This window comes from Manacus candei, unplaced genomic scaffold, assembly GCF_025592945.1.
Source record: "Manacus candei isolate 608988 ecotype Guabito, Panama unplaced genomic scaffold, ASM2559294v1 h1tg000011l, whole genome shotgun sequence".
NCBI classification, from domain to species: domain Eukaryota; kingdom Metazoa; phylum Chordata; class Aves; order Passeriformes; family Pipridae; genus Manacus; species Manacus candei.
In genome coordinates, this window is record NW_026138059.1 from 19,518,974 (window position 1) to 19,542,436 (window position 23,463).

The following is a 23,463-nucleotide window of genomic DNA, read 5'->3' on the forward strand; positions in this document are numbered from 1 at the left end:
ATTATTTGACTTTTGGGGGGGGCTAAAGATTCTTATAAAACTCCAGATCAGGAGTTTACATTTTTAATGTAAGTTTACCACACTTTTTTAAAGTGTTTTTGCTTTTAAATCCTGAGTAATGGAAGGCTAATATTAAATGCCTTCCACAGGGGAGACTTCAACATATTCTAACGTAAAATACAGTTTTGGATATGTATCATATCTGAAATTAGGTTATTGGTAAGATTGCAGTAGCATAAGTTGCTTGTGAACCTAAGTCCTATTGAAAGTCAAAAGAATTTAAGCTTCATAGACTACTGAAAATTTAGCCTGATGATATTCTTCTGTTCCAGAGACTTTTGTTTTTCTGTGTGCAGCATTGACATTTTATGCTTGCATGCATGTGATTGCGTTAATGTAGCATAAAAGAAAATACACTGAATCAGAGTATGACATCTAATGAATTGTATTATGATAACACAGTAATTTCATGAGAAATAATGCAGTATATGAAAAGTTGTATTTTTTTCTGGATCCAGTGAGTTTCTACATTAGTTTTATAATTTTTAGCAGGAAATTAAAATTCGAAACTCACTTCTAGTAGGACCACTTTTCTTTCTCCTGGCTTTATCAGGAATGAAAAGATTTTGTCCTTAAATAAAGAAGTAGCCCTTGCTAATGGTTTATGTTGCTAGTGTATGATGAAATAACAAACAAACTCTGGATGGACAAGGAACATTCAGGCTCAACTGTTTGATTTTCTTTTTAATTCATACAGCTCAGTCATACTTTCAAACTACATTTTTTTGTATGACATACCTTTCTGGAAATAAGTGTTGTGAATTGCCTTCTGACATGATAGCTTATCTTTTGAAGTATTGTACTGTGATCTTTGCTTAATGTAATGCAGTCTTTACAAAGGGAGAAGAAAGCTGTCAGATTTGTCTAACAGTTGTAAGATGAGCTCTGTTCTTCAGCTTATGGTTTTACACTAATACAAATAGCAATAATACGTGTTTAAGATTTGTAGGCTCTGTAAACTCAACGGAATAGTTTGTCTTGGAAAAATAACACAAATACTTTTGATCTTGTTTTGTTGTTGTTGTTAAAGTGGATCAGTTTTGGATTCTAGTTCAATAGTGGATACAAATACAAAGGGCTTGCTTGCTTTGAGGCAAGAATGGGTAAGACTGGGAATGAGCAGTTGGGAAGTCCTTTTTTAAGTTGACATTGCTTTAGAAGTTGAAAGTTAGTATCATCACATATCCATTAGCCCTTCTGATGCAGAATGTCTCAGAGACCAATGACGTGGTCTGGTCCCAAGGAGGAGTAACCATTTAAAAGACTGAATCTTATTTTTTAAAATAAAAAGCCTTGTATTTGTTGAAAATAGGAGTTGGAAAGGTAAGTGGAAACCTGAGTACTGTTTGCTTTGAGTTAGGTGAGAAATTAACGTTTTTGAAGTACACTAATGAGTGAAACTGAAGACACAGGGAGGTTGTACAACTTGTCTTCTTCAGATATCTGAGTACAATGCTAATATTAGGAGACTTGTAGCCACCCAGGGAGGTTTGTCTAGGGGTCACCTAGAGCCATTGTAAATTGGGCTTATACTTTGAAACCTAAAGAATCCTCCTCCCTCCATCCCCCATGTTAATTCCTAGAAGACTAGCCTCCAATTTAAGAAACTGAATGAGATTCTGAATCTGCCTCTTTGAGCTACATATTCCCATGTGTAAAGATGACTGTTCAGGTGCTTATTTCTTCAATTGTTATTGATAGAGGTATAGCTAACAGTTGGTAGTTGTAGTTGTCCTGGAGGTGTCTTTTTTTCTGCATCTCCCCTATATTAAAAAAATATTTCTTCAGTTTTTTGAAATTCTGATGGATACTCATTGCATATTCTAGACTTGTCAGATATGGGGTACAAATTTCAAATCACTTAAAGTTTGTTCACATTTTACGCTCATTTAGTATTTTTGGAATTTTTAAACATAATAAATTTTGCAATTGAAAACATTCAACTCAGAATTAAAGCTGTCTAATGGCATCCCATTCCCTTCAGGCATTCTATTTGGCAAATTTCATTTTCTAAGAACAGAACAGAAAGAGCTCAGATGCCTACTTATGCCATCTTACCATCTTGCTGGACCTGGCAGTGCTGTGATAGGTACAAGTCTTTCATGTGACAACAAGGTTATATGTAACTGTGTAAATGATGCCTTACATCATTTGTCCTCCTTTCAGGATTGTATTTGGAGGAGGTCTGTGTAATTCTTTCTTTATGCAGTTGAAGAAAGAGGGCTCTTGTCTCTGTAAGACCAGGTGCCATTTCGCGCTGCACCGTAAAAATTGTATATGAGCATGCCTTGCCATGAAGACTGTCAGCAGAAACATGATCAGTGAGTTGAGTTTAGTGAGGGAGTAAATGACAGTGTAAGACAGTATTGAGTATAAAAGGATTTTGTCTGGAGAAGGCACATTTTTTTATTCTGTAGAACAATACAGCTAGCTTCTTTGTATAGTATGAAGGTAGAATGGGCGTAGGTGCTAGTTGAAGGCATCACAATTATGATTTCTTGACTATGAAGCTTCTGTTTCTAAATGTGAATTTTAGTGAATTCAGTATTCTGGAATAGCACGTGACAGCAGTAAGAGTTTTAACTGTGCATTGAATATATTTTTTGTCACTAAACTCCTACTTTTTGAGCCACTTTCATGTGTTAGCTCTTTTGTGCAGAAGCACATAGCTTGTGCATAGGCTTACAGTTCAGACTGTTGCTGTGAAAAATCTGTCGTTCCTGAATGTTTTGTCCTGTTTATGTGTGCTTGGTTAATACAGTACAGTTACAGAAGAAATTTGATTGTATTTGGTCTTTAAGTTAGTTTACCATCCATAGCTATCTGAGGGAAGGGAGAGAGTAAGATGCTCATCCTGTGTTTTAAAGTCTTGACTGCCTCACGACATGACAGAGGTTTCCGATATGGTGTCTTTTTGTCTCTTTTGCTGCACATGCAGCCTAATAATACCTTTATGTATACCTCTCCTCTGCTTGTGATCACAAACAGCACTTGACTGGATCATCATATGCTGCAGAGAGCATACGGCTTTATCAGAACATGGAACCAGGCTCAGTCCCACCACCAAACTCAGACTTGCTGTCTCTGCTTCATCAGGTGCTTGCTACAAAATATCTTCCTCTTTGATGTCTTACATCTCCTGCCAATTACTGTACCCCATATAAAGTAACTAATCAGAATTCTTAATATTTTTTAACCTTATTTCGCCCCCTCCACCTTGTTCTCCCTTTCCCAGATTCTGACTTATGTTTGCCATGGCAGAAGGTTAAAAAACCTCCAGAGACTGAGAGGCCCTCCAGACTTGACCATCATATTGATGCTTATGCATAAATAACTTCAGTTGTTGATTTGAAGACTTCTAAAATTGCTTTAAAAATGTGTCTTTTTTCTCCAGAAAGGTGACAGATACCTTATATTAAGTGATCAAGATCTCTGCTGCTAATCATTTTGTATTATTATATGTTTTAATGCAAGAAGTAGTTTTGAGGCTATTGGAGATGATTGTGAGACTAGGAAGAAAAAAAAAAAAAAGATGTATTTTTCACTTGTGCCTGAGCACTGATTCTGGTGGAGGGAGAGAGGGTAAGAGAGCCCACTAATGGGCTCTCTGTTGTGAAACAGCATTCTCATCTATGCATTTATAGTTGGCTTGAGCCAGTACAACTGCATGTGTCTACCAAAAGGTGTGATATGCATGGTTGTCTGCTTTGTTTGCTCTTGCAGTCAGGCAGTTCCGTGGTCAGTAAGACAGGTTTGCTTTTGGCAGCAGTTATAGAGTCGGTTAAAGCCGGCAGGAACACCGGGCCAAAGGAGTAGGTGTTATAGGTGGGCGTGATCTGTTGGATAGCAGCTGCCTGAACAGGGTGGTCCTGCTTGTGGTGCTTCCAGTGTGCCTGCAGCAATGCTCTTTTACCTTGCGGTTGGTCAGCTCAAAATGGTAAGGCAGCAGAAAAAAACTGGCAGAACCAGAATTATATTCTGGTTTATATTTTTTCCATCTCCCTGACTCACATCAGTATCTGATATTCTGTCAGTGGAGATATAGAAGGAGTATAAAATACACAGGAGGAATGGGATCCCTGCTTCTGTTGCCAACTAACTTTTGGGTTGATTTAACTGTAATCCTGGACTGCATCCTGAGAGAAATATCTGTAAAGTTCCAGCCTCCGTATTAGGAAGACATCTCTGAAACGGGAGAGGCTGTTATGTCAGTATGATCTGCTGAGTGACAGCAGCCCAGAGATTAGTATGTTTTGAAACAAAACCTCTGTTTGAACTTGTACATTCATCTTAGTTGGCATCCATGCCCGTAGGATACAGAGTTATGACAGACGTCAGGTATGTCAATTCTAATTTCCCTAAGCCCTCTGTAGAGATACAGAGCTTGCTTGCGATGCCAGTTTGCAGAGTTTCCGCCTCCCTTGCTGCTGGCAGCTTCATCCCACTGTGGTGCACTGCCCTGTGTGTTGTGCTGGCTGGGCTTCTGGAGCAGCCTGCTGTAAAGGGAGCTGGTGGACTGGACCTGCTCTGCGAGTAGTGCATTGCTGTAATTGAGGAAAGTGTCAAATGTATTGTAGCTGAGGGGCAAGAGTGAGTGCCTGGGAGGACAGGACAGAGGAAGAGAGGGAAACAGAACTCCTTAAACTTAATTTCTTGCAAAACTTTTCTTATATTGTAAAAGTAAAGTCTAATTTTCAATACATTACTCTTGACATTTCCTTACTATGAGGAAGGATATGATTTCCCAGATGCCAGCTTACATGAATGATAAAGAGAAGGACTCAGATAATTGCAGAAGACAGAGAGATCCAGCTCTGTACTTGCTGGACAAAGGGCCCTAATCACCCCCAGCATGCCAATTCCATTTCCGTAGGTCAGCTCTCCAAGGGAGAAGGAGGAAATGATAGAAAGGTGAGTCTGCAGTCATCCAGAGCAGCAGAAACCCTCAGCTTCCAAATCCCAAGCACAAACTAGGATTCTTCTTCAGTGGATTTTGCAGGTCACAGCTTACAGGGAGCAATTGTCAGAGGTCAGCCTCATAAGGGGAACAAAAGGATTTGGATACCCAGGCCTATGGAAAGTTTGAGTCTCCTCAGTGTAGGTAGACAGCAAATCATACGATCACCTTGATGATCATCTCTGCACTTCAGTCATATTACTGTGGTTAGTGCTGCTTCATTGGAGTTTCTCTCTTTTCCCAATCATATTGTTCTCAGTTTTTCATCTCATAGTATTTTTGCATGCCTTCCCTTCAGCAATTTGTTTCCTACCTTTCCTGAATACATTCCTACATACCATTTATTTCAAAATATTTTGGATACCGTCTAAGGTTTTCTGCAGTGCTTGTTACAGTTTTCTCAAAACAAAAGCCTTTGAAAAAAATGTAGACTTTGAAAAACAATATTTTTTTTTGTTTTGCTTGCTTGTTTAATTTTTTTTAACTTGTCGAACAGGTTCACTGTGCACTGTGTGTCTTCAGGGTATCCAGCTCGTGGAACCTGTCATGAGAAGAAGGGATTTGGCTACTTAGTCTGTTTGTGCCCATGTGATTTGTTTCATTTATTTAAACTGGCATCAGAAGTATAACTTTTGTGAGTTTGGATTTTTAGCTTTGTTCTTCTAAGGGTATATTTGCTGCCCTGTACTAGATAGAGTAGTTTTTGGGAGATCAAAGATATTTTTGCTGTAGGAGGTGGCTCTGTTGTGGCAAAAATAAAAGTCTGATCAATATCAGCAACTTTTTCAATTTTTCTGAAGGGATAAGAAGTGGAGTTTTTTGCTTTCTAGCCTTGAATGCTCACTTTACTCTTTGACATTTATGAACTTTTAGGATCATCTTAATTTAGAGAAACAGATCTTGACTTATGCTGTTAACTCTTCATAGCTTGCTTGTGACATTATTCTGGTAATATTCCCTGAGATTATTTCTTAAGAATTATTTTAATAATGAATGCATAAATATAGTGCACAGTCAGCAGATCTGCTTCTCAATCTTTTTGAAGTTGAAACTCTTGAAGTTGAGGAAAAAAATAATTTACAGGAAGTGACAGTACAGTTTCATGTTGTTTCTGAGCATGGAGCCCCACCACTCAACCTGACCTAAGCACACGTCCTGCCACTGAAGGGAACACTTTCTCCCTGTGTGATCCTGCCCTCTTTAATAGCCCCTACTGGATTCTTTTTTTCCGTTTTCAGATGGATGAGCATGTTGGTTTGTTTTACCACGCGGTTGGTGGAACATCAAAACTTATTTGAGGAGAGGCAAAAACATGTAAAAGAGGTTTTGGTCTGCAAAACACTTCTACTTGCAGTGTTGGCTTAAGCTGCCTTAAATGAATCATGAAAATATGCCTTGCTTGAAGGAAAAAAGATAGATGCTTCTGAGAGATTACTTTTCTTTCTTAGTGTCCTCATAACATCACAGAGCAGTATGTTATATTTGAAACTATGGTGTTTCGGTTTAAAAGATTGAACTAGAGGAGCTAATGTCACTTCCATCAATGACATGGCTTTCTGCAGGGGAAAAGACAGGTGTTGGTAAGGGATAAGAGTGACGACCTTTATTTGATGCATCTTGCATAAGACACAACAGTTCATGTGGGTTCTTTTGTCATGATTTTTTGCAACAGTTTTCTTGGTGGAACCTGAATTTTCAGCTCTGGTTAAATGTACGATGTATTTGCTATTAAAACAGAGATTGCCCTTAATTAAAATAAGACACCAAGTGAATTGTAAGGCTTGTATACTTGTTTACCGACAGATGAGAGGAGCAGAATTGCACAGCTGCAAAACTCATAAAATTTGAAAGACCAGTGAATGCCAGAAAATGAGTTGTCTTCTGGTCTCCCATCTGTTGTATTTGCTAAACCTTGATTTCAAAATTAAAATATTATCATGTGTCTCACTAAAAACTGATGCCTGTTTGCAAGGGGTGATGGTTTGTAAAACTGTGAATCTGGATACCAGGAAAACCTAACACCCCATACCTTTTTCTGCAAAAAACTAAAAAGTTCCAAGCCACACAGTGGTTAAACACATTTGTGAGGCTAGTATGGTGAATCAAAAAGTCAAATAAAAATGCTTTCCAAGCTAAATAAACAGAGTTGAAAAGTTTTTATAAGAGAAAATGGGAAGTCATTGTTCCTGAAGAGGAGCTTTATGAACCTGTTGTACTTTAAAGATGCGAGAAAATTTAGTATGATTTCTTTCCTGTTCCCTTCAGTGAAAACAGGAAATAAAAGAGGAACTAAAATTATAAACATAGACTAATATAAGATTTATTTGATTAAATAAGAACTCATCTAGTATTGCATGTTTCTGTGCCTCTTTAAAAAAGCAATAGTTGTTTGAGACTATTCCCTTTTCAAATGTTTAAATATATGTTCATAATGATTGCAGGAATTCTGCCTCAGTGTGTGCCTTGTGGTAAGAATGTTGAAAAAAGGCTTTTGTAGTAATAAGGCAAAATCCCCAGCTGCATTTACTTTTCCCTCTCTTCTGTTTTATGTACTTAATCCTGTTTCATAACAAGATGTTGTGACTTAGTTGAAGTGTTAGTCTCCCAAATAACTCATCAAACTTTTGATCTAATAACTGTTTTGTTTATGTATACCTTTAGTTGTCAGAAGTAATGAGGTACTTCAAAAAAGTAATTCACTTTCAAGGAAACTTGCTTTCAAGTAAATGGGAACCTTTTATCTATTTCCTGTAAGTTTGCCCATTGTATTATTCAACTTAATAAAAACATCTTAGTCAGCTGAGAAATACCTGAATTTTTCATAGATGGGATGGATAAAAGATTTTAAACATAGTCTTTTGGGCATGATAATTTTCCTGCTGCTCAAGCATATGAATTAGAATTTCCTAGATAAATCCCGCAATTACAGCAGAGTGTAATCTCATATTGGTCCATATTAGAAGTACTTACTACAAAATGATTGCAAGATAAGAATATTTTTGTGTATTCTATACTTGTACTAAATAATTCCCTGTCTGTATAAGCCCTCTATCTACTTTGGTGTCCAATTCGGTATTCTGTGGGCCCCGACTGTGTTTGGTAGGATTAAATTTTTAGAGATGACTTTGCATGTCTCCTGGGGGGAGAGGAATTAAGGAACAACTTAACCAATTATTTTTATTTTGGCACTTTGAGAATCAGCATTTCACTGCCTGTGCTTTATTCTGTGTTGATTTATATTCTCTTATTTCTGTTCCCTGGCACCTTTCTGATTTTCCTCTCTGCCCCTTGTTTGTGTGCCTTTGCCTGGATTGTGTTTTTGCAGAATGCTTATGAGGTTACAAAAAACATCTGGCAAATTTGTGGTAATGTTTAAGATAAAGTATTTGTGTTTCACGATCATGTGAAATGCTTTAAACATTACAAGGGTACACAGATTGCCTAGAAAAGTATGCTGTCATTTATCAGTACCAGCTTGTGACTGTGTGAGAAGCTAAATGTCTTTACTGCTTTTAAGATGGATTTTTATAAATCCATTAAAGAATTAGTAATGTAGTGTCTCTGTAGTAGCAAGGGCCTTAGCTTGTAGGACAGAGGGGTGTTGAACAGAAGTAAAGGAATGTTTTCTCTCATTGTTAGAGCCTTTCAGTATTTTGCTGACTCAGCCTCTCACCAGAGCAGGAGTTTCTGTTAGTCTAAGTTTGCTTCTGTGGAAAGAGGTGTGGTCTGTAGAAGACACAGCTCTGCCGGGGTCAGTCTGATGCTGCCTCCATGGAATCGCTGCCCCCAGACCTGCCTGTTCCTCTGGAGACTCACTCCTGTGTCTGTTTTCCTTGCAGTTCCTCATTTCAGAGTCACATTCCATATTTGCAAATCAGTGCTTCATCTCCTGCTTTGTTTCCTCATGCACCAAAAGAATCGTGCTTGCCTGAAACACACATCACCTTGGAAAAAGAAGTCTTAGTGGTGGTCTGCAGCAGAGGGTGTGTTTTCGAGAGAGCCCTGCATTCAGTAGATACCAAGACCTCTCCCGAGGTTTTGCATATGCAGAGTCACAGCTGTTCCTCCCTTTGGTGAACTGATAAACTTAGAATCTGCCCTGCAGGTGACCCAATGTGCATGTGAGTTTTGCAGTCCACAGTGTTCAGTGCTTGCTCTTGTTAATGTAACTGAGAGCATTTAAGTGTGCAGTGAGTGCACTGGGATTTAGGGAAGAGGAAAGTCAGACTCTGCCATACATGCTTCTGCCTTTCCTCTTCCTGGTGAGAGGTACTGCAAAAAAGTTTTGCCTCAACGATGAAGTGTTTTATGAAGCCTTTTCAGAACGCACACTTCCCTTTGAATGTTCTTTAGCTGGAAAAGTAAGTGGTTTTTCAAGTAATTGCTTGTGGGGCTAATGCTGTAAATGCTTATATGCTTTTTTAATGCATGAGATTTTTTTAAAATAATGATTGTCCTTTATGACTGCATTTGCACACATTACTTCCTGTGGTTCAATGTGGGAGCATTAAAAAGTCAAATCACCATTGCTTCCTATGTTTCCTTTTTTGTCAGTAGCAAGATACATTCCAGTTATTGATAAACTAAACCTATTTCCTGGTCAGATTATAAATTGTCATTTTCCACAAAACTGGTGAAAAATAGTTACTTATGCTTACCCGAATGATGATCTCAGTGGGGGAAAAAAAAAAAGTCAATTTTCCTGTGCGGGAAAGTATTTTCTGGCACATGTCAGATCTTAAATTTTCAAGATTTTAATGCAGCTTGATGAAAAAGATTTAATCCTTCATACAAAAGGGACAGTAAGGGTGCCTACAGGAGAGGAGTAATTCTAACTACTTTTTTCAGAAGACCTTTTCCTACAAGGTCTGTAGTAAGGACACTAAGCTCCAGATATGTTTGAACCTTTTAATATCGTGATTATGTATTTGCCAGTGATTACATTAAGGACCAAATGGCATTAATGGTCACGAGCAGGTACACACGTATATTTACTGAAGAAAGACTACATACACTGTGCTTGACAGAAATTACCTGGATATTTAGAAGCTTTCCACTGGTGACTTTGGCTTTGCTTGATGTGCTGTCTCAGTAGACATCTGAAATACTTAGACTCTCTCCCACACTATGAAGCAAAAGCAAAGGTACCTTTTGGGGGATGGATGTGGAGCTGTTTCAGGACAAATCTTTTAATCAGTACAACCAGAGCAAGAGATCTGATATTCATCCTAGAACTCATGTCTGTGGTTAAGCTAAGTAAAGGTAAGCACTGTAAGCATTTAGAGAAGGAGGGGTTGGCAGATTTTCAGAGGTGGTGTTGTAGATTGTCCTTTTTTTATTATTTTTTCCTAAATCTATGGCATTGGAAATTTGTTAGGAAGTAAAAGATGCTGCCTTTCAGAGAAGTAAGTAAATCATCTAAGTAAATCAGCTGTTGAGAAGTATTTAGACTCAGGAAAGCCAGGAGCTGGAACATGCTCTGTTCACAGATGTGTCTGCAACTTGTTTTGTATACCAGCTCCCAACCATATGGACTTTTTGCTGGTTTGCCTTTCAGTCATCATGTTGTAAATTGCTGAACCCTGTTTTTTAGGTTTCCTTTAACCTCTGGGGTCACAGACTGATTCAGGGTGGCAGGGATAGTAGTTATATCATATGGTCCACCCTCATGCTGAAAGGAGGGTCGGCACTTCATCCATGTTGCCTGGAGCTCTATCCCCTCAGGTCTTGAAAGCTTCCATGAGTGGAGATTTCACAGCTTATCTAGACAACCTGTTCCAATGCTTCAGTATCCTTAAGACTGTTTCAGGTCTCAGTTTACTCAGTCTCCCTGTGGAGCCTGTCCTTCAAATAACATCAGCAACATAACGCCACGCAGTGGCAACCTGCTCGTTGTCTTGACAAAATGGTTCTAAACATTCATTCCAAATCTGTTCTTTGTGTGGTGTCAGACCTTCATCGAACTGTCAGTCTGCTGTTCATCCCAAATGTGTTTCCTGTACTGCAGTAACTCAGGTTAAGCTGCCATTTTAGTTCAGGCTTCTCAAGTGCCAAACCCTAGTTGTATCATCCAAGATCATCCAACTGTATCTTGCTGAATTATTAGGTGGTGATTCTAAACAACACAGCATAATCTATCAGGGTAATTTAGCAACTAATGCATATCAGGCTCTTGTTTATGATTCATTTTTAGAGCATTTTTCCATCATACTGTAAAGTAAGGTTCTCGGTGGTATTTCTGTTGTTTTGTTCTCCATTTAGTGAAATATGCAGTTATCCTGCTTGAGCTAATGGAGCAGATTATAGCAAAAGGTGTGATGGATGTTGCTTTTGTTACGAGTGATTAACGTGTGTTCTTACAGTATACCACCTTTCTGAATACCATTTATTCTTTTCTTCAAAACAGGGAGAGTGGCTTTAAAACATCGTCAAAATTTTTCTGACTTCTTTGTTATCTGAAAAATGTCAACCCTTAATAATCCGAAAATGACATTTTTCTCGTATGATGCAGTCAAAACAGAGATTAAGGGAGAGGTTGTAATAGATTTTTTCTAATTATTCTCCAAAAATCATCCCAGAAAAATCACTACTAGTCTAAGCTTTAAGAAGTCCAGCACTTTTCTGGAATCTTAATGCTGACTGCAAAGCTTGAACTGTTTCCTTTTTCTGGAGAAGAGTTTTAAATAAACCTTGAAATGAACCTGTAGCCCCTGTCTGTTATCACTAAAGCATTTTTCCAGGTTGCTGTCAGAGTCAGGACTTGGCAAGGAACCAGATTGGTGCGGGTCAGTTTGATTATTCCTCTGCCATGTTCCTGGGGCTTACAGGTGGCTGTTAGAGAAAGTGTGTACTGAGGCTGGGCATGTGAATCTCACTGAATTTGCTTTAGCACAGGCCACATTCCTAAAGGTTTGTATTGGGTTCTCTGTTCCAATGGGCTTCAGGAAGGCATTTTAGTATAGACAGACTGATGGACCCTGACTGGAAAAGTTCTAGTACTAAGCCTGCAACTACATGAGTAGGTCTGCATGTGCCACCTCTTGCAAGATGCTGGACTGGGTCTTGAAAGCATTGGTAGACTGAAGTTACTTCATCAATTTGGCCACATTTGCTGTACCATCAGTTGTGTGATCTGTAGCATTGTTATCATCTGGCATTTTCCACTACACAGGATACCTTCATTCTCTTGTTACATAAGGTAATGGAGAGCTGATACATGAGACAATGAATTCGGATTGTATTCGGATATTATTTATGGAGTATTTTAAGGATATTTGGGACAGGTGAATGTGATAGGTGATTCACAAGTTCTTGTTATGTGGAGGCCCAAGCAGATACAATAGATCAGGTTTCTGAATCAGTTGTCTGTATGAGAACTAAACAGTGTTTATGGTACAACTGGGAAATAGTTGAAAGTGACTTGGTTTTGTTTTGTTTTTTTAATAGAAATGGAAACATTACAGCACAAATTGACTAGTGGGTTGAACAAAAGATGGAAAGAAGATGAGGAAGGCAGGGCTTAGGGAAAAAAATAATGAGGCTTGATGCATTTTTTCTACATTACTTTTAAAATTTTCTGTGAAATGAGGAATGTATATCATAACTTTAAAAAGCGTTTCCTTATGTATTGCAAATATAATTTTTTCTTGAGTCAAGTACTCTGTTTCAGTATAATAGTATAATAGCTCTTCATTGGCAGATAGATCCTTAATATATGTGGCATTTAAAAATGAGAGACAGTGAATAGTTTGGGTAAATACTGTGTAGGAGGCTGTTTTTCTTATTTAAATATCTTGATGCAGTTAAGTAATTGTTTCATATATCTAGGCACAAGATTTGAGTTAATGTTTACATATTTGCCCTGAGCTGAACTCCTACAGGATTTTATTACTCAGATTAACAGGTGAATGTTATATACTATAAACTGCCTAAAGTATAAATCTGCTGAAAGTCCATACCACCTGTCTGAAACAAGCAAACAATACACCTTCATCTCCTCATTAAACCAGATAAAAATATTGGGCACGTAAAGGGTTTACTAAAGAAAAAAGATAGAATGGTCTGCTTTTGATTAATCACAAGCAAATAATAATTGGGAAAAGCAAGATGTTCTAATAACATTTTGATTTCAGAAATAACATTTTAAGCACGAACAATTCTATTGATTGCTCACTTTGAGGCACAAATTGTAAACAGTCACTTAATAGTATCTTTAGGGCAAATGAGTCTTATTGCATTAAGTAATGGGAATATCACATTGGACCCTTTTTCTGTTTGATGCTCAGTTTTTATTTTGCCTTTGCCTTTCATTTTACCTTGTTACAGTTCTAATTCATTAACCTATCCACAGTTGATGAAGTTGTTAAGCCTTAGTTAAATTTATGCTCTGTAGAGCTGTCACATGCTTCTAAACATCAACTGAGAACGATGCAGATTTTGGATATTTATAAGTCTAATAGAATGACTCAGTTTGGTAGGTTAGGGTGAGATGAGTTAAAATATGTGACATGTCTCTGACATGTCTCTGAACTTACTGAGATGTAATGTTTGATAGAAAACATACTGAGACATAATATTTCATGTAAACCATATGAACAGTTTTGCATTCTTTCCTTACTGCCTGAAGTAACAAGCAGTATGCTTTGCCATGATGGACTAGTCATTTGGATCATGGGAAGATGCAGCTTGTAGTGGTAGGGCATCAGGCTCTTGGTGAATGTTTACAGCAGATCCAGAAATGACATTGTGAAGCTGGTGGAAAGTATCTCCTTGTTGAGGCTATTGTACATTACATTGTATCACATTTCTTCAGTAGAGGTGAAATGAGTAACTAATGGAATGGTGGAAGTCACATCTGATCCAGAGAAAAGGAGTACATCAGTGCACTACATTGAATCCTCCTGGATTAATGTTGAGTGGAGACTCTTACCTGCTCAATTCCTTACACTGTTGGAGATTATAGTGAATGCTTAGTGTTAGTTTTTATTTCTTTAACCTAATACAAAATGAATTAATGTCTATTATTCCTATCCTATTATTAATTTCCTGTTATTCCTATCCTGTTATTAATTTCCTAATCACTTAAGGAGTGTGTATGGAATCATGTTTGACCTGTTTCCAAAACCAAAGTATATAGCTGGTAGTTTGCAATAGGTTATGTTTTAGTCTTTTTTTAAAAGGTAAGAATCACTTCATCTCTTATGTTTAGCAATGTTACTGGTTCACTATAAAGCATTCTTTGATATAGTTCTAATCACACTAAAGTTGACTTTTAAATTTTGTGAAAGGATTAAATTAAAAATTTTTCACTGGTTGATTATTAGGCCTAGTGCACAGTCGCATCAGTTACTAGTGAAGTCCCGGATGGTCAGCTTTAGCTGAAGTGTCAGAAGCCAAAATCGGAAAACCACAGTAGATTGGTTTGGATTTGGATAGTGGGGATGATGAAACCATGACTGTAATTGGCTGTACTCTGTGAGCAGAATACAAAGGGTAAATGTATACTCGTGGGCATTTAGGACCATGGTTCTGCCTAAAAAGTGCAAGGGTCTATGAAACTAGACAATTCCAGATATGGGGGAAGAGACTGGAATAATTTATTGAACACACGAGTGCAATTTAAGGGTCTTGGGGCCTGGACATGTTAATGAGGAGGACGGGTTATGATAATAAGGGAATTACACAAGTTTTTACTACAGTTACCCAATTGATTAGTATTTCCCTCAGCCAGGATTACATGGGGGGAAGAGGATAAAGGGGTTTAAACATGGTTCGATAACATCATCTCAAAGTCCTTCCTTATTTTGCTGCAGGAGCCAGGCTAATCCACATGGTTGCATATCTACAGGTCTTGTGAGCAAGGTCTAGTCCCTCAGGTTACAGGATTTCTCTCAGTCCCTGTTGCCCAAGGTTTACTGCATAGACCCACCAAGCTCCTTTCTGCTGACAGCTGGGTTTTGGCTCCTACAAAAAAGGCAGCTTTGTCTTCCCCTCTCTGCTTGTGAATATTCTTGCTCCCTCCCTTTTGGTGGTGTTAGTGTTTCTGGAGCTGTGTGTAGATCACATCAGCTCACTGAGGAGCTGAAGCTAACTCCTGCAAACAAAAATAAGTTATCTGAAATGGGATGAGATGGTCAGAATGTGTCGTCTAAGTGTATTTGTGGGTGCTTGTTATGTAGAGGTTTCCGTAAAATCAGTCTGGTGACAGTTACAGATTGCATACATGAAAATAAAAGTTGGAAGCAGTATAGAGCTTAATAAGATGAAAGACTGTTTAGAGATAGAGCAGAGACCCAACACTATTGTGTTGGGTTTTTTTTTAATTTTAGGCAAGAAGCCTGCAGTTCCTACCATTGATAGCATAAAGGTACTGTCACATTTTGCCTAATATGACCCTTTATTTACACTTTTTAATAGCTGGTGGCCACAAACAATGTAGAGAGTGTGTGATAAGTGGTGTGCTTTCTGGGGATCCTGGAGGGGGAGTCTTACGAACTGCAGTTTCACAAATAGCTCCTTCAGTGTCAGAACTGATTGTAGCAGCCCTATAGATGTGCTACATGGTAGATCCTTCCCATACGGTTGTAGTGTAGCTGACACTCCTGATTTTTCATTCACACCAGTGTAGTTTACCATGTATCTCTACAAATATTTGCTCCAACTCTGCGGGGTGTGGAAAGGCTGGCACTGTGTTGGGACTTCTTTTTATTCACACGTTTGGCTGTTGCTCTGGTTAATGATTAACAAAAAACCATAACAGGATAAAGAGTCAAAGTAGGACTGTTTTAGACTTGGAAGACTTCCTTGCTGTGTTCTTCTTTCCCACTCTCCATTCCTACCTCTGTCAATGTATCTGTATATGATAAACGAGTTGTACTGTAATGCCTGTGTTGCAAATCACTGTCTTTTGCTTTAGCTTTTACCAGATTCGTGCATCTATGAAAATTCCTCCAAGAATTCCACACAAATTAGAAGCTAGTTTGTTACATGGAACTGGTAAGTGCCAAAACTTTTAAGAAATGTAAAACTTTTAGTAAATGAGGTAATTATCTTGCCTTGCTAATTAAGGATCACGCTTTTTGTCTTATGTTGTTGTAACTAATATGTACGTGCTTTTAATTTTGTTACTAACACAATAAAAATATACCTTGTTCTTAGCAGTGAGACTTGAAAGTTGGTTACAGAATTCGTGTAACTGTTTTTCCTGTTGATTGTCTTTGCTGGTAGCAAAACATGATGATTCCTTTATATTAGTGCCTTCAGCTTTTTCCACTGATCCACTCAGTCTTCTCCATGTTCCAGGGTAAGATGACCAAGATCTCATTTAAGTAGATACCTCAAAATAGTGGAGAACTTCAGATACAGGCTCTTATCCAGATTGATAAGCCCATTTTTTCCTGAAAAGAACACTTTGAAAGGATCCAGCTTTCAATCTTGTTCTATTGTTGCCTGGTAATAAAGTTGAAAATTTATTTAACCTCCAGAACAGAATTACCCACTCCCTCATCTTTTTGCTTTTTTAACCTGACATTCACTTTTGGTTTCTTTGTCCAGGCAAACTGAACCCAGGGAAAGCTGTTAGTGCTCTCCTAATTCTGTGTAGCCCACACCTGAGTGTGCTGTGAAAATGTGAAAAGCAAAAAATTAATCAAGTTTTTAAATGTCGAGTGGAATTATTGGAATTGCAAGGGAGAAAAACCTGCTGTAGTCTGAGAAAATGCGATGTGATATTACTGAAACCTGAATTTTTGAGGCTATTTTTAAAGTAACTGAGTAGAGCAACAGTTTAGATACAGAATTTTGGTCAAGATTCCTGAATATTTCTTGGATTTTTGTGAGGTAAATAAGTAATTCTTATGAACCAAGATTGCTCCACTTCAAAGGCAAGGTTTAATGTAGTTTGGAGAATTTGACTCTGGTAGATATCCTTTACTAAAAAATATTGTTTGAACAGTGACACTTATTAATATGTTTTATATTGCTGGAAAAAAAAATTTCCATTTCAAGGTATATTTTAGAATGGTCCTAGGTTATTTTTTCAGAAAGTTTCAATCCTGTTATTAATTGTGACATATATGTTAGGTTTTCTGTCTCCTGTTACTAGGCATAAAGGATAAGACTACAGTGTGGTGTGAGTTTAGATCAGCAGTGCTGTCAAAGAAAAAAATTCTGCCCTTGTTTCCCCTTGGCTGCTTTTTCTTGCCTTCATACTGCTCTGTGTGCCGTGACACAGGTGCCTGTTTCGGTCGGGGTGCTCAACAGGGGAGCTCATTCAGCTGACCAGCAGCCATTTCACAAAAAACCAAACCCCTTCAAAGCCAAAAACTTGGAGCCCTTTTTAGATCAGTCTCTCAGGTTTTTTTTTCAGATAGTTACTGATAATGTTTGTCCCACAACAAAGCAAAAGAAAGGGTACAAGCTGGTCAATGAAAGGGCATTAGTTTGTCCCTGTGGACACGATAGTGCTCCGCCTTGCTGAGGATCCCTGCTTTCCGTTCACTTCAGCTGCTCGCTTATTTTAGCAGAGCTGGATGCTGTAACTCAGGCTTGCAGCTCTCCTACTGAAGGTGGAGGAGTAGCTGATACTAGTTCCTGAGACTGCTGTTAGGTGTATAAAATAGCTGCTGTTAGGGTATGTGTGGAGTAGCACTAAGAGTGTTGACCTGTGTGGAAGTGTTGCGTGTTGACCATAGAGGAGACTGGTCAGGAGGCCACTACTCCCACTCTTGAGAATGATGTCCTGTGTTGATCAGGTACTTCTTCCTATACTTTTCTATCTCTTCTCTCTTTCTCATACTTACCTATTCTAAATCCTGTCACTTTGATGTGTCATGGTTTTCCCACTCCAGTTCAAGTCTTTTTGCCTACTTCTAGCTCTCCCTAGCCTCTGCACAAGTCACCTCAGTTTCCTTACCTTCGTGTTTTCCCCTCTCCTGCAGACAGTTTGACCTCTCTCCTCCTTTTATTTCCCCAAGTCAAATATAAAGTCTTAGTTTTTCCTCTTCTTTCTGTTCCTTTGCATCTCCTTCCATCCCTTGCCCAGCCCTTGCCAGCTCTTAATGAGGTCCTTTGTTAATAGAAATGGAAAACAGTTTATTTAAATTTCCCACATCAGCTAGTGCACTGGAATTGCTTGCTGCCCAGCATGAGTGTCATTACAGATATCATAGGGCGATTCACTTCCTTTAGCTCTAGCCTTGTGAAGGTCTCCTTTTATTCTCGTCATCTGAAGGAAGATGTCATGCTCCAGAAAGTTATAAGGAAGACCTATGTGTTTCTAGCCTGTATGAGGTTGTTTCAGATTTTAGGGTATCCTGAATTCCTCCTTCTCTCAAAAATTTGTGGCTGGTTTTCAGAGGAAAAAAAGTTGGGAGGGACAACAAAAGCAGGTTAGGAAGGAATGAGATTCATCTGTTTTTATGATGCAAGAGTAAATTAATTCCCCGCTATTTTTTCCCCTTCATTGAGGAAAAGGCTTTTTGTGTGGTTAGAAGCTTAGAAAGAGTCTTGACCAGTGAAGTCAGTGCACTGTTAATTTAAAAAATAGTAGTTCTGCCTTATTGACCTCATGTTTGTGAGACCTTGCTCCCTGTGTGGAAGTGGCTCAGCCTGTTCCTGACATCAGGTTTTCCTCTGCAGTTCCCCTCTCTCTTTTGAGGGTGTGGATTCACATTACACTGGAGTCAGCAGAACTGAGGGCTGTAACTCAGGGCTGGACGGTGCACAGGAAGTGGGACCTTGGCCGTTTGTCTCCAGCTCTTCTTTTGTATCAAACAGGAGCAGGATCCCTTTTGCTGATGCTGTGCAGTTATATCAGATTATGTGCCATGTGAAACCATACCTGCTCTGCCCTTCACCTGTAACAGATGACACAGGTGGACATAAGCTGAAAGTGGCATTATACACAGGGGAATTACACTGTAGTGATTCAGCCTTTGTAAGCATTTTGTCCAGGACACCTAAACGAAAGATATGTATGAAAGCACTTCAGCAAAACTCAGTATTAGTACTTGTTTCTAGTTTCTGAAAGGAAGTTGAACTAAGATGTTACTAAGATTATAGAGTGGGAATGTTTGCCAAGGGTAGTGATATTCTATCAGAGCCCCCAGATCTGTAGAGTGCAAACTGCAGATTCTTTGCCCCTGTGGATTCCATTGAAATAATTTATTAAGAAGAATCGAAAGAATTTTAAAAATGTTTTTCGTCCCCATTTACACAATTTCTAAGACTTTATGTTCCGGATAGAAGTTGAAGTTATTGAGCTTTTTTCTAAGAGGAGTGATAAGAAAGTATCAGTATTTCTGTTAATTCTGTTCTTCCAAGTTACATCATCTTTTATCTATTTTTCTTCAGAGGATAGTACCTATCACAATACTTCCTGTGTGAAAACCCCTTGTTATTATGATAAATACTTCCTCAGTAACTGATTTTAAATATTCTCTTTCTTGTTTCTTCTGCAAGTCTTTTAACATTTTTTTTTTTTGGCAAAAGATTCCCCAATAATTTATCACAGTTTTCTGAACTCTTTTTGATGAGTAGCCTCTGGATTGAAAGCATAAGTGTCATACTGCATGAGAAATATAAGGTTTGGTTGATAAACTTGGAACTGGTCTGGCCAGAGTAGGATGCAAAGATATGGAAGGCAAGAATGAGCCACCTCTGTTCTTGATTAATTCAGTGGAGTGGTATATGTCATTCAACCTCTTTGTCTCATCTGTAGGTAATTAAGAGTCTTCAGTGTGGTTAAACCCTGCAAATCAACATGAATGCTGGATGAAACAAGACAGATTTCAGGACTTTTATTAGAATTTTTAATGCCTAGAATGTCTTACTTCCATTAGTAACAAAGAAAAAATTCTTCAGTTCAGAACTTATATTAAATGCAAATTAAATTAAAAATATTTATACAGTGTTTCTTTGAAACAAAATGTACTCCTTCAAACTCCAGCAGTTGCTGACTGAAAACTGCTGGTATTATTTATTAGTGTTACAGTTTTAATAGTGGTCATGAAACTGCTGGAAATGATAGTTCCACTTACTTGCGGCTCTGAGTTTTCCAGTTATGTTAATACTTGTTTCTCTCTCCAGGTACAGATCTTGCCTTTCCTGCTTCAGTCCATGACAATATAGTTTGCAGTAAAACATTTCAGATTCTTTACAAAAATGAGGAGGTTTCTGTGAACGATGTGATGATTTTCAAAATAAAAATGCTCTTGGATGAGAGGAAGGTAATCTGTCATTCAACTTTACTATATTCAGATAATTCAGTCTTCATTATGTACAATTTGAATTGGTACAAATAAGGGACCTGAAAGATTTCATGCTTCTACAATTTCTTTGTAGATTGAGGAGTCACTTAATGAAATGAATTTTCTACTAACATTAGATCTACACTTCACGGATACAGACTATTCGTAAGTTTAAATATGAAGGTTTTTATTAAAGCGACAATATATGTTAACTTTTTAAACTGATTAGATCTGTATTATTTGTAGGTGTAGTGTGTTCATATTAGACATAAATGATGGTTAAAAAGAAATCCACTGCTCAAGTCCATAAAGATTTCATAACTGGTTTGTCTCATTCTGATAAATTTTTTTTCTTGGGGGAGATGCCTTTGCATTCCAAAGTATAGACCTGTGCTAAATTGCCAGCTGTGTCAGTTATTAATAACTTGCATTTTAAGTATAGATGTTCTAACTGTATGTTGGTTTCTTAATTTCTTTTTAGACCAGATGACCTGAGCACACTACAGCCAATTAGTAGCCGAACTTTAAAGTTGCACTTTAACTTACACCAGGGCCTTCATCATTATGTCAACGTTATGTTTGATTACTTCCACCTTTCTGTCATATCGGTTATAGTCCATGCTTCTTTGGTTGCTCTGCATCAGCCATTGATAAGGTAATCTCTCATTAATAAATTGCAAATGGAAAGGCTATAAAAACAGAATAATTAAGAAGGAATAAAATCTATGGCCAATATTGTTTTCTGTATGGTGATTTTAGAATACTGGACCCAGAGGGATGAGAAACTTCTTGTTTTCAAAGTTACCTGAAAAAAATTTGGGTGTTTTTTTTTTTTGTTAGAAATAAGAGCATGTAATGTAGAAGAGAGATAATACCCAAGACCGGAGAAGTGGAGGAATGTATAAATATCTGTATTTATACATGTATATTTGTATGTATAAATATTTATGAATTTTCCTAATCAGGCAGGTCTGCTGCTCACTCTAGTTAGTGACTGAAATAGCTGCCATTAATACAAATAGGGCACCGTCTGTTAGCTATCTTATCTGCACAGTTTTCAGTTACTGCTTGAATGGCAGTGATGTCTGCAAATGATGCATTTACTATTTTCTTAAAGTAAATGGAACTGGAGAATTTACTTTTCTCTTTAAAAAAGATTTTGCCTCATTTTTACTGGAGCCTTTTTTATATCATTTACTTGTGTCACCCTTTGCAATCTGTTTACTTCTCTGTCAAAATTAAGTGTGAAAAAGGGCTGTACAGTCAGACACAGTCACACATATGAAGTGTTCTTTAAACAGCTTTTTCTTTAGCATATCTATCTTTTCCTTCTTTCATTATCTTCACATATACAATGATACTGCCCCTAAGTTTGTTCATATTCAAGTTCAGTCTGTGCTGTAAATGCCCAAACCTTTAGCTTAAGGTATTGACTGCTTGTGCCTGTCTTCACATCATCAGAGCTATATCTCTGTGTATGTTAGACAGCTGTTCTGTGCAATAGGGTTGTGCTGGTGTGGAGGATTCAACTGGATTATGTGCTTTTTTGTTCTTTTTTCCCCTCTCCAAGTGGTTTGAGTTGTTTTGATGATGTGTTTTAGGCATGGTTATATAGAGTAGATGAGCTGACACGTCTGAAGGGATAGTGCAGAATTATATGGGATAGAAACAAGTACTGAGGAGGTGGGAATTGTTGGAAACTTCATCTGTTAAATACACTTAAATGCACTTTTTAATGCACTTAAAGTAGCATCGTGTATGTAAAGTGTGCATTGCCACACTGTACTGCAACTGAAATTGAGGCGTTAAACCTGTATGTATCCTACAGCTGTAGGGCTGAACTTAACTTCATTGTCAGAAATTGAAAAATAGATTTTGTTACTAATTTACAGTTAGAAACGAATTTGTCCCTGCTGACCTTTTAAAAAGCTCTGTTTTTGGCTTTTCAAGTGATGATACAATAATGCGAATTAATTTCAAACCTCAACTTGATACAGCTTGTGTGAAGAGATATTGGAACAAAACAGCAACTTCTATACTGCTTCCATTATCTTTAGAGTAGATTGTTGCTGGTGTCCACAAAAGGATTCACATTGTCCCTTAAATCAGCTTAGGATGGGGAGAGGAAGAAACTTTCAAATTTACAGTGTTTTGTTTCTGCTGGGCTCCCCCATATTTAGTACATAGCAAATACTTGATAGTTGCAGTATCCACATCTGGCTCACTTTTCTGGAGCACCTCTTTCTGAAAAACCTGCAAATTGCAGGCATCACTCCTCTTCATCCTTTGGGCTTTCATGGGTGACAGTTTTCCTCCTCTGTTTGTATCATGCTTACATTATTGACACCTCTTCCTTTCGTATGGGGGGGTTTACTTTTTGAGTGTTTTGTTCTTCAGAGTAGCATCCAGGTTCACTTTCTCTGTGAACAACCAGTATTAACACTTCCATTGAAAGAGAGGAGCTAATTTTACTTGGCTACAGCCCTGGAGGCCTGTGCAATCTACTCTTTTTTATTAACCTGTCATTGCTTATTTCTGCCCGTTACTTAATAGTCCTCACTTTCTGCATTCATTTATTTTTCATTCATTCTTTCTAGTTCTTTGTTCTCACAAGGCTACTGTTGCAGTTTGCTTTGTTCTCCCAGGGGTTCAGGATGGGATCTCCTCCTCAGTAGGCAGAGGTCAGGCATCCCTTAGGAAAACAGCAATGGCAGTTTGTGTGACAGCTTTTCAACTTCTTGCTACTGCTTCATTTTTAAGAGGTAAAGTCCCCACAGCGAAGTTGGCAGAAAACGAACACTTCTTACCTGTTATAGTTCAGAATTTATCTCTCTGGCTTAAACTTTCAGGAATATTGTTTAAATTAATTGAGAATTGCCTTAGAAATAATGAGGAAGAGGTTCCACAATCTCCTGGCCTAGTCTGCTGACCTTCATGGTGAGAGATGGCCACAGAACAGCTGAGAGTAATAATTTGTTAAATTTCTCCAACTAGTTGGAGACCTGTTTTGAAGAGAACTACTTTAGAAGCACTGCTCCCCTGGCACAGCATCAGAGACTTAATTGAGGTATCTGGGTCATTGTGAAGGGTTCTGTAAGGGCAGACCACCATGCTAGGAACTTACAGGATCTTACTGAGGGGTCCTTGTTTCTACTACTTTTCAAGAAAAATCAAGGATTTGTTTTAACTGTGGTAGCT

At 38.0% G+C, this 23,463-nt stretch overlaps 1 protein-coding gene across 4 annotated transcripts in view; it reads left to right on the top strand.

Moving 5' to 3' along the window:
- Positions 1 to 23,463, top strand: part of FAM135A (family with sequence similarity 135 member A) — a 90,106-nt gene that overhangs the window by 25,056 nt on the left and 41,587 nt on the right. For all 4 annotated transcript variants that reach the window (XR_007902810.1, XM_051777707.1, XM_051777709.1 and 1 more), the window contains exons 4-7: positions 15,933 to 16,012; positions 20,105 to 20,244; positions 20,360 to 20,430; positions 20,747 to 20,920. Coding sequence is in view for 3 of the 4 variants with exons in the window: in XM_051777707.1 (XP_051633667.1) it covers positions 15,933 to 16,012; positions 20,105 to 20,244; positions 20,360 to 20,430; positions 20,747 to 20,920 (465 nt within the window). In the remaining variant the exon portion in view is untranslated. The remainder of the gene's footprint in view (positions 1 to 15,932; positions 16,013 to 20,104; positions 20,245 to 20,359; positions 20,431 to 20,746; positions 20,921 to 23,463) is intronic.